Below are 10,379 nucleotides of genomic sequence, written 5' to 3'. Positions count from 1 at the left end.
TAGGACTCCAATCCCCCTAAGGTAACCGACAAAAAGAGTTTCAGATTGTGAGTCCATTAGGGTTTTTTTTTCTATGTAAAGATCCAGTAAAACATTAAAAAAAAAAAAAGCTTGCCCTACATGTTCACCCTTGCAATCTGAGGAGTGGCACATCAAGCTCCTTTGAAATAATCTACAGTCCAAATTCCTCTCTCTTTGCCTGACACTAGAACTGGTGTTTTTCCAGATGCCCGTGAGATTGTAAAAATCTGAATGACTATTTAAAATCTGTTTGGAAGAGTCCAACTAAGAGTCCCTTCTTTCAAGTCATTCATACTTCACCATTTGGAATTCATGTTTTCTAGTTTAGAGACTTCTAGGAAGAACAGGTTGGAAAAGACCTTGAAAGAGAAATGCTTTAATCTCAAAATTAAATTCCTCTAGTTCTTTTTATTTGATGGAAAGGTGCAGATAAAGATCTCGTGTGTTTAACGAAAAGTGCTGTTCTTCCTGCAGTAGTTTTCCTGAGCAAAAGTCAAAGCAGCGTGTAAGGAGGGCGAAGGATGCTAACACACAGTCTTCTCTTACACAGGGAATTTGAGTTCCTTGTCATCTGTGTAGAAAGCTGATACCTTTTAGACCTTCATGTTAGATGCTCTTAATATCTTCTGCTGCTCTTTAAGCTGTCCTCTGTCTAGCAGCTGCATCTTAAAGAACAGATTAAATCGTCTCAAGGATGGCAGGTCCTAATCTCAGTAACAGTTTCTATCCATTACCAGGTATGAAGTGAAATTATCTGTGAGTGGGTTTATCTCAGATCCCACGTAGCATTTTTTTCTCAGCAACAGCAAGAAAGGGAAATTATCAGGCAGTGGGGAAAAGCTGTTTATTTTTAACTTACTCTTTCTTTTTAAGTTCTATTTCATAATTAAAGGAGTTAAGGAGTGGAAGCCAGTGAAATATGTAGCTAAAGGGATATGCTGATCTCAAGTTCATTGCAGAGACTATAATAAGTAGTGGGTAACATAGTAAAGACTTTGGGGCCTCTTGTTCCTTTCCTGTCCTCCTCTTAAGGTATCAGAGTTCTTAGCTGCCTTTCAAAGGGGATGCAGGAGGGTTGATTTGAAGGATACTGGTTATAGAGCTTACTAGTGCCCTCAGAGTTTACTTCTCTTTACCATGGATTGAGGATACCTCTGAATATCTGAAAAGATCTCTACTCAGAGCTAGCAAGGAGGAATCTTTGTGGAGAAGCATGTCCATCCATTGTCTGGGCACACCTCTATGACACTGTGCGTGGTTCTGCATAAGGGGATACAAGGAGAGTGAAGAGGAGCCCAGGGGAAGGTTCCTGGGGAGTGGGATAGCCCTGAGTAAAATGTCTTTACCCTGAGTTACTGCTGGAGAAGCCTGTTCAATTCCTCACTTTTCAAACAAGGTTTCTCCCCTGCAGCTTATTAATCTTGGTCAGTTTGGCTTCCTCCAATTGACAGGAGCAGGATGCTGAATTCTTTATTGTTCAGAAGAAGGTGCATTATACTACTGTGATCTATCCCTAGTGGATAGTTATTCCTGTGCCCTGGTGGCTTTCTTTCATCACTGCACTTGGCTCTGTGATACTTCTTGCAACTTTGGCACAAAGGGACAAGAAGGACAGGCTGAATTTGTAGATCGCTGTCATTGCAGAGGGTTCTTTCTATCTGGCAGTGGAGCTGACAAACAGCTTTAGGAAATGAGTCCTGGAGAGGAGGCTGTGTGCTTTCACAACAGCAGGACACTGGCAGGCTGTTCTTAAGTAACATTGCAGAATTAGAATCAGAATTAAAATCAATTAGGTTGGAAAAGACCTCTGAGATTGAGTCCAAATGCTTATTCCTACCCCTAGTTTGCCTCTGCAGTGCTGAAGGACAGCTGAGCTGAAAAGTGACCTGTATGACCATCTCACCTGGGAACCGCTTTTGGGACCCTTTCTTTGCCCCCAGTCCTTGATTAGGTGATGCCCTGTGGCTTCTGCCACCTCAGGCTCTAGCTTGCGTGTCTCTGTGGACCACTGCCACATGCAGAGTTTGGAGGAAACAAGCTTTTGAAGGAATCCTAAGCAAGTCCAAGTTTCCTGGCATAAAGGATGTAAGGACAGGATTCAGTCCTGTAAAGGGGCAGGAGTGCCAGCTGCGTAAAGGGAGGGTAGAGGGTAGTGTTTACATTATTGTGAGGAAAAAGGAGAAGTACAAGGGCTCTTCGTTGTTCTGGTCACTGTTGTCTTAAATCCTCTGCAATGCTCTTCTTAGGATCTTTTCTGAGTTGTGGTGCCTTGGAGCAGAGTCCTTTTCCTTTGTACCTTATACTATGTGTCCTCCTGGCTGAGCCTTGTCATAAGTGGGGGCTACTGTAGTGCAAACCTCAGATGCTGATATTCTGTTTAGCTCTCAGAGCAAATAGTAACAGCCTAGAAGGAAGTTCATGTCTTTAAGAAAATTGTTTCAAGCATGTTTGCCCAGGAGTGCTGAGCTCTATGGTTCCTTCTAGGAACATTATTGTTACTAACCATCTCACAAATGCTTTGAGGAATATGTTAGTCTGTGCAATGCTTTGAAGCTAAAATTCATCGTGGGACTCCCTCTTGGTGTTCCCTAGCTAGGAAAATGAATAGTTCAATGGGACAGAGATGTGTAGTAATGAATTTGCAAGTATAGCCTAGTGCTGAGAGCAGAGTAGGGCAGTAATAAAAGCTGTAGTGCTTTTGTTGCAGTGAAGGGGGATAGTGAAGTATCTCCTGGGCGGGAAGTCCTGGATTTGTGTCTTCATCTCTTTCTAAAAGCAGAGTCTGCACCAGGGTTGGTCTTCTCTTAGTGCCTGTCAGAAGCTTGTTCCTATCAGGAGAGAAGTGCAGTGTTCTGTATGGAAGCTGACCTGAGCAGCTGTAGAAGCTGGTGGTTTAGTAGGTGGTGAATGGTGATTCCCAAGCCAGATGGGAGGTGTGCTGGCAAAACTAGCCCTGGAAGGACTGTGGGGTCAGGGGAACCTGTGTGTGTATAGTGCCTCCTGTGTGGTATTGGGGTGCAAACGTGGTAATTAGCTGCATAATTTATTGAGATCGTGTCTACTTCTGGTGACAGAAAGCTGCTGCTGTCATACATATAGGCTCCATCCACTATTCTCCTGAATGAAGAAATTCCATAAATTTGAGGAGTCTTCCTTACTGTCGTTAGGAAACATTTAGTGCTCATCTCTGTGTTGTCAGTTACAAGACAAATATTGGCTGTTAAAGTCACCTATGGTGCAAAAACAACTTAGGTGCCAGAGCTGTGATCTGTCTCAGCCTTGCTCCTCCTGTGGTGAGGTATCTGTGGATGTTGACTCTTCTGCTGTATTTGGCTGTCTTTGGCAGGTTTTGGAAGTGGTGCGATCCAACTATGACACGCTGACCCTGAAACTGCAGGACGGACTGGACCAGTATGAGCGCTACTCAGAGCAGCATAAAGAGGCTGCCTTCTTCAAAGAGCTGGTAAGCTGACTTGACTCTGCAGAATCAACAACCCTCTTTCAGACCCTTTTCTTATGGCCTGGGCAGTGGCATTAGGGGTATAGCTGAGCAGCCCTGTCACTCCATTGGGCTGCCTCTAAAGACAGGGTAGGAGTAGGATCTGGACAGACACTGTGTATCTCGACAGATCTGAGAGCTTCCTGGAGCTCTCTGTGTGGCTGAAGAGGAACCTTCAGACTGCTTAGGCCAGCACTGGTTGGTCAGTGTCTGACCCTTTTGCCATGGTGATCCTCTGTGTTTTGTACTGGTAAATTTGCACAGGGAGAAGCTGACTGCTCCCACTTTGGGTTTATCGCACAGAGCAAGTTCACTTTTTTGCTGTTGTTAAGGGGAGCACAAAGTGTGGGACTGAGCAGAGTGTGTGATGCTGGTGAAACATGTTCCTGCTTGTTGCTTTCCTCCCTCACTCACAAAATAGGGTTCCCAAGCAAAGAAAGTGAAGGCATTTCCTAGAAATGTCTCCTTCTGCAAGAGGACAATACTGATGATAGGAAATCCCACAAAACTAATAGAGTGAAGACAAAACTGTGTCCAAATAATTTGGGTTTGTCGTTATATTCTTCAGCAAGCTGGCTTGCTTCTCCTGCTCTGGAGAGCCCTGATGCAACTTTTCTTGTCCAAGAGTCACATCAACAGGGAGGCAGAGTTTTTGTAATGTCTGGTATCCGAGGGAAGCCTGTTTTTCCTCACTCTGGAATCATTACAGCTTCAGCGAAGGGAGAGATCTCTAACTGTGGCAGCTTTCTCCACCAGTTTGAGAGCTGATTCTCTCTCCCAGCTCTGTCCTTGCCTATTGATGAGGCATCAGTATTGATGCCTGCCCACTCCATCACGAGCCTCCATTAATTTGGGAATGTTGTGCATTCCTCTGTCTACTCTGCTTCGGAGCAAGCACCTGAATTGGTTTTGTTTCCTTTTATGGGATGCTTTTGGAGTCATTCCAGACATTGGGTAGTATACGGGCAAAACCACTTGCAATCACTTCCATGCCTTTCTTCTGTGTTCTTTTGTGCCTGTTTTTGTCTCTCTGGCTCACTGTTTAATACCTTTTCTGGAACACATGCAAAGAAATTTGGCCGTAGCCTTCTTGTGACACAGACTTCCTCTATTGCTGTACTGTGGAAATAAGGCACATTCCTGTTTCTGTTGTCATCTGTTCTGTCCCAAGGGCTCCCATCCTCAGCCAGCATCTCCTTCCCCAGCCTCTTGGCCACATGACTGCTCTGCTTCCTGCATGCCCCACTTTCCACTTGGCCTGGCAGAAGCTCAGGCTGATCATGCCAATTGATTAAAATGACATTCTCAGTCCTATGATCATCACAGCCACAAAACACTTCAGCTAAATTATTTTCTTCCTAGACTGATTTTTTTTTTCTTGAAATCCCAATTTTGTATCATTTAAGAATCGGTTTAGCATAACCAGCCTGTCAACTCCCTTCTGAAAATTGCCCATCCAGGTACCCCTGGGACCCTCTCCTCAAGAGCATATTAAAGCCTGAATAATTACTGTATAAATGTGCTGATTTGACCCAGTTGTGAATCTGTTTAATCCACATCTCTAGATGCCCTGAGAATTGGGACCCTATTAAATGTTCTTTACTCACAGCTACAGAAAATCCCCTGCATTCCATTAAGCCATTCCCTCAACACAGCAGGAAATCAACCTGATATGTTATGATTTGTCTTCAGCAAACCCAGCTGGCCTCCCGGCCTCCTTGCTCTCTTTTTCTCTAGGTGCACAGTAACTGATGGCTTTATTAATTGTTCAAATAACTCATCAGAAAGGTCCGAATTTGACCTGTCCTCCCCATAGCTTCTTCAAACCACGTACTTTGCTTCCTTTTTGTGAAGCTTCGGAGTCTTTACCTTGGCTTCTGTAGCCGGTCTGATGTTGGATAATGCCCTGCTACCCAATGCTTTGTGTTTAACTACTTAGGTTTGGATGATTTTGTGGAGGGGGCAGAGAGAAGTTGCTGCAGTTCTCTTTGTGGACTGTGCCAAACGAGCAGGGCTGATAGTGAACTACAGGTTTCCAGTATGGTTTCCAAACTCATGCTTGTCCCATCAGGTCTTCCTGAACAGGATCTGTTTGCAAATAATTCTTTCCAGATTCTACCTGGTTTTCTTCTGACTATCTACGTGATTGCATTAAAGGAAACCCTTCTTGGGTGGGGCATGACTCGCAGGAGTCGTTTTCCTTTTCAGCCACCTTTTCATCTCTGTGTGCTCCCATTAAGTGAGTGAGCAGAAGCTTCCCCATGCCATTCTCTGGGCTCCTTTATGCTTAGAAATCTTGTTCTCACTCCTTTGACCTGCTTTGCTAACGCACTGCTTCGCTTCTCTGGCTTTGCTTCAGTGCTGCTCTTTCTTGCTAATCCCAAAGAAAAATCTGCTTTCTTCCCCCATTCCCTTTACAAAGAAGCTTTCAAAGACTGTGATACTGCAGCCACATTGTGGTGGAAGGTGATGTGCAGATTGTTTTATCAACTGGGTTTTATGGCCTGTTGTGGTGCCTTTGAGGGGCTAAAGGAAGGAAGTTAGGAAGTTTTCTAACACTTTTTATTTCTTTTCCTTTGAAGCCTCAGGGATGTCATTTGAGGACTGTGATGCTTTGATAGAATGAATAGTTTGGATGTGAGCTTTTGGACCTTTGCATTGCAGCTGAAGAAATGTGTGGAAAGAGATTCAGCGTCTTTCCAAAGCACTCCCTGTCTTTGCAGTTGATAGATTTCAATAGTCTCATTGTCACTTCAGTATAGTCTGATTAGGGATTGATTTCTGCAGGGGAAATTACATTAATTTGACTTTTAATTAGATGTAGCAGTCAGTGTAAACCATCCTCCCATTGTACAAATATCTTAAGAGCTGCTTGTTGATTAGGAACAGGTTTAATTGATGAGACTTGCTGTGAAATAGGAGTGTCTATGCAACTTTGCACACATCCAGCTATAATCACACAAAACTAGAGCTGAATCATGTTTTCCTCCCATGGTTAATGCCATCGCTTCATCCATTCCTTCATTCCCTTATCATCTTCCAGATGATGTCAGCATTTCATGCATTTCCCATTTCTTCAAAGGTTGTGGGCTAATAAGGAGAAAACAATTTTAAAAGCTCTTCTGGCCCTAGTGCTCCATACAGAAGCAAGAGAAGACATGTCATCTGCTTTTACTTCCCTGAAGAGTGAATGTTAAAGATCTGACCTTGCCTTCTGTGGTTTTGGGACCCTTGTTTAAGTGACCCTGGAGTGATCTGGTAGCTTCCAGTCTGGCATCCAGGCCTGGACTGCCTGCTGCACCAGTGGGCTAGGAGGAGTCCTGGGGTATAGCCTCATGCATGAAACAGCTCAGCTAGACCACAGGAAGCTTCTAAGGTTTATCCTTGTTACAGGCTGATACCTCTCGGTGTCACTGTCTGGTCTTCCAACCCCAAAAGGAGGATGAGCTCTGGCTCCCTGTGCGGAGCCCTGGTGGTGGAGATAACTTGATTTAACTCTGATTTGAGCTATTCTTACCTTTCAAGTGGGTTGGTTCAGGGCTGCCTGATTTCTCACAGCAGAAGAAATGCTGGACAGAGATTTGTAGAAACATCAGTCTTATGTGTTGTTGTAATGGCCACTCTTCTCCCCAACTTGTGTAAAAGCAGATCTAAGTCCAGCTAGACTGCTCTTGACCAAACTCTGTGTCTGAAACTCCTCTTGAAACCCAAAGCTGTCTTTAAGTGAAAACAGCTTTACAGTAGCCACAGGTGAGCTATTCCACTGCTTCACAAACTGTAGGTTTAGAAGTACTTCCTCTTTTCCTATGTAAATCTTCTTTGTCTTAAATTAGGCTAAGTATTTCTTGCCCCATCCCTGGGGAGCCAGATAAATATTACTCACTGTTCTCTTTTTGACCTCATTTTACATATTAGAGAGTGTTTGCTCTATTCCTCCTTCTCTTTGCAAACTAATCAGGCTAATTAATTTCTTGTGCTCCACTCCATAGCTACAATTTCTGCTAAGCCCTGTGTTCTCATCGTACCACTCCTCCCTTTCTGGGCTTGCAGACATTTCTGCATATCCTGCTTGGAGAACTTGATGTGTATACAAACTGGGAATCTGCCTGCCCCTGGCAGTTCCTAAGGCCAGGGTCACATTTCTGCTTTTTCTTTCTGTTGCTGGGACCCATAGAAATGCTTCTAGTCAGAATAAGGCTTATATTACATGTCACATCTACCCCTTTTCTGCAGGCAGTCATGACCCCCAGGGATGAGGACTCTCTGAATCTGGTTAGCCATGTTCTTTCCCTCTGGTGAGAACTGACTAGATCCCTGGAATAGGAAGCACTTGGTAGGAGTGGGACCAAATCCTGTCAGTGAGACTCCTGTCTCCTGGCAGCAAGAGAGCCCAGTGCAAACCAGTGTTCTGGAGACCACTTGCAGTGGTTAACACAGGCTATAACCTGTGGTTATCTTGAGAGTCGTGATCCCAAACTGTTTCAGGATGGAGTAAGTCAAAACGAACCTAGAGAAGAGAGATGAGAAGGGGGTACTCCAAGGAACACGTGGGGTCTGTGCCAAGCATGCTAATGAAGGAGAGATTGTGGTTTCTGCAGATGACATGAAACTTAAATACTCTGTCTTTAGGCATAGACACCTTTGCTAGCGTGCTCAGGTTATTAGAATCTGTGCAATGGGGCTCACTGGCATTCGTTTTATAGCTTTCCTTGTTAATCTTCCATGTTTTGATTTCCTTCCCTGTCTTACACATTTGCCTTTTGGGGAGCTTTCTGCCCTTCCCTTCTTTTTTTCTCAACAGGGCAGCAAGTGGGACCCTCAGCAGTGTATATATATATATATTTGTATATGTATATTTATGTGCTTTTCCATCCCCAGTGTTGGATTCCTCATTCTGCTTCTATTTAATTCTTCACCCAGTGCTTTTAAAAAGCACAAAACACTAACCAGGTCAGCAACAACCCTATTATCACAGGCTCTGAGTCTCTGGGAACTGTAATCCCGTTGTTTGGATGAGCTTGTGTCAGTTTTGCTTTCTGTCACTGCTGCACAGGCACTGACACAGATGATGTTTGACTTTGTTTTCTCGTTGCCAAGTGCAGCTGAGACTGAGCCCAGTCTGGGGCCTGTGTGCTCGGCCAATGAGTCTGCAGGCACAAAGGGGGGAGGGAAGCGGCTGCGCAACAGTACCCAGCTCTCCTTCATGCTCTGTGGGCAACCAGAAGTCTGGGTGTCACTGAGGGGTAAAGGTGTCTCTTCTTCAGAGACAGTCAGTGAGCCAGCTGCAAGTGTAAGGCACTCAGAGTACACACAGCTGGCTCTGAACCCAGGGTTTTCTGCCAGCTTGGGTGATAATCTGTGTTTTCAGCTTAGTGGCACAGCCTCTGAACTTTCCTTGAGTCTGTATCTTTGGCTCTGGGTTCTGGAGCAGGACAGAGGCCATGGCTCTGCATCAGTCCAGGAAAATGCTGGCTGGCACTCCAGTGGGCACTGATACAATATGATCTTCCAGCTGCAACCTGGAAGTGCTCACTTTCTCCATCTCTGCCCCAAACAGGAAACACATCATAGCTCATGCATCCAAACGGAGCATTCTCTCCCACACCTGTCTCATTGGGAATTTACTCTTCTTTCTGGGATGTCACTGTAGACATTTCAGTTATTGCAGGAAACTGCTGAATCTCAGTGTTTTCTTGCTAAGCTGGAGTCTCAACGAGAGCTTGCTGCATCAAGTTCTGTGGAGCTGTAACTGTGCAGAACAGTTTCATGCCGAGCATGGAGGTCAGTGGTGTCAAAACTGCCAGGCTCCTGAAGAGCCAGGAGGGGTCCCCTTGGCTAAAACATCTTGTTTTGTTTCTGTCAGGTTCGGTCCATCAGCATCAACGTGAGGAAGAACCTTGCTTTCAACACGCTGAGCCAGGAACTGCTGCTGAAGGAATTCTCTACGATCTCCTGAGGCGGGGACGCTGCCGCTGCGCCGGGCTGAGCAGAGACGGGCCTGTGTGGGCAGGGACACTACAGCTCTGCACCGGTCACCCCCTGCCTTCCGCCGGCAGAAGGGACTGTGTTTCTTTTAGGGGAAAGCCTTGCTGCTGTGTGTTTTGATCCCAATGGAATGTGTTTCAACAGAACTTGGGCTGAGGAGTGGTGATTGGCGTGTTGAGGAGGAAGCAATTTTTTAAGGTGTCGTGGGAGTGGGGAGCCGTTCCTGTGACATAGCAATGGGAGATTCCCTCCACAGGCTCAGGGAAGATGCACTGGAAACCTTTGTAGCAGAGCTGGGGAGAGCTCACAACCAAAATAATAAAACCTGCCCAGCTGTGTGAAACTGTTCTGGGTTGAGATCGCTCACCTGCTCTATGGGGAAAGCTCTCTGATCCCAGGGGTGGGCTGTTCATTTCCATCAACCTGAATCAACTGTAATGATGTAATCAACTGCCCTCCTGCAACGTAAGTCAAATCTGCTGCCGACCCATTGGCAATGGCTTTGGAGTGTAAAAATTTCCCCAAGGAGCAGGCCCTTCTCACTGCTGACTCCTGCTGTCAGAAGGTGTCGCTTCAGCCAAGCCATCGGATTACTGGAGAAGGAGAAAGTTTGCCTCCAAGGCTATTGGCTTACAGGGTCCAGTCTGAGCCAGTATGCAAGAACATGTGTCATCAAACACAGCACTTTGTTAGTGGAACCAGCTCTGCTTGGGGTCACTGTTGCTTCCAGTAGTCCCAGCTCATCTGCTGTTTCTAAGGTTGAGGGACATTTTTAGATACTTGGTTTTCATGAGGCAGAGGACAGGCTGACTCCTCCTCACTCACCTTATTGCCCATCAGAGACCGCATTGCGACAATCCTCCTCTTCCTCACA

General features: G+C 45.5%; 1 protein-coding gene across 3 annotated transcripts in view; it reads left to right on the top strand.

The window, feature by feature from the left end:
- The window catches only part of ARMH3 (armadillo-like helical domain containing 3), a 125,693-nt gene extending 116,042 nt beyond the window's left edge, over positions 1–9,651 (top strand). For all 3 annotated transcript variants that reach the window (XM_027908011.1, XM_027908015.1, XM_027908024.1), the window contains exons 25-26: positions 3,368–3,484; positions 9,384–9,651. In XM_027908011.1, the coding sequence (XP_027763812.1) occupies positions 3,368–3,484; positions 9,384–9,476 (210 nt within the window). In that variant the 3' untranslated portion in view covers positions 9,477–9,651. The remainder of the gene's footprint in view (positions 1–3,367; positions 3,485–9,383) is intronic.
- The last annotated feature ends 728 nt before the right edge of the window (positions 9,652–10,379 follow it).

Source organism: Empidonax traillii, unplaced genomic scaffold, assembly GCF_003031625.1.
Source record: "Empidonax traillii isolate 1590-97213 ecotype Southwest subspecies unplaced genomic scaffold, ASM303162v1 scaffold27:size3997909, whole genome shotgun sequence".
NCBI classification, from domain to species: Eukaryota; Metazoa; Chordata; class Aves; order Passeriformes; family Tyrannidae; genus Empidonax; species Empidonax traillii.
The sequence above is the reverse complement of the archived record's forward strand: the minus strand, read 5'-3'. Positions and strand labels throughout refer to the sequence as shown.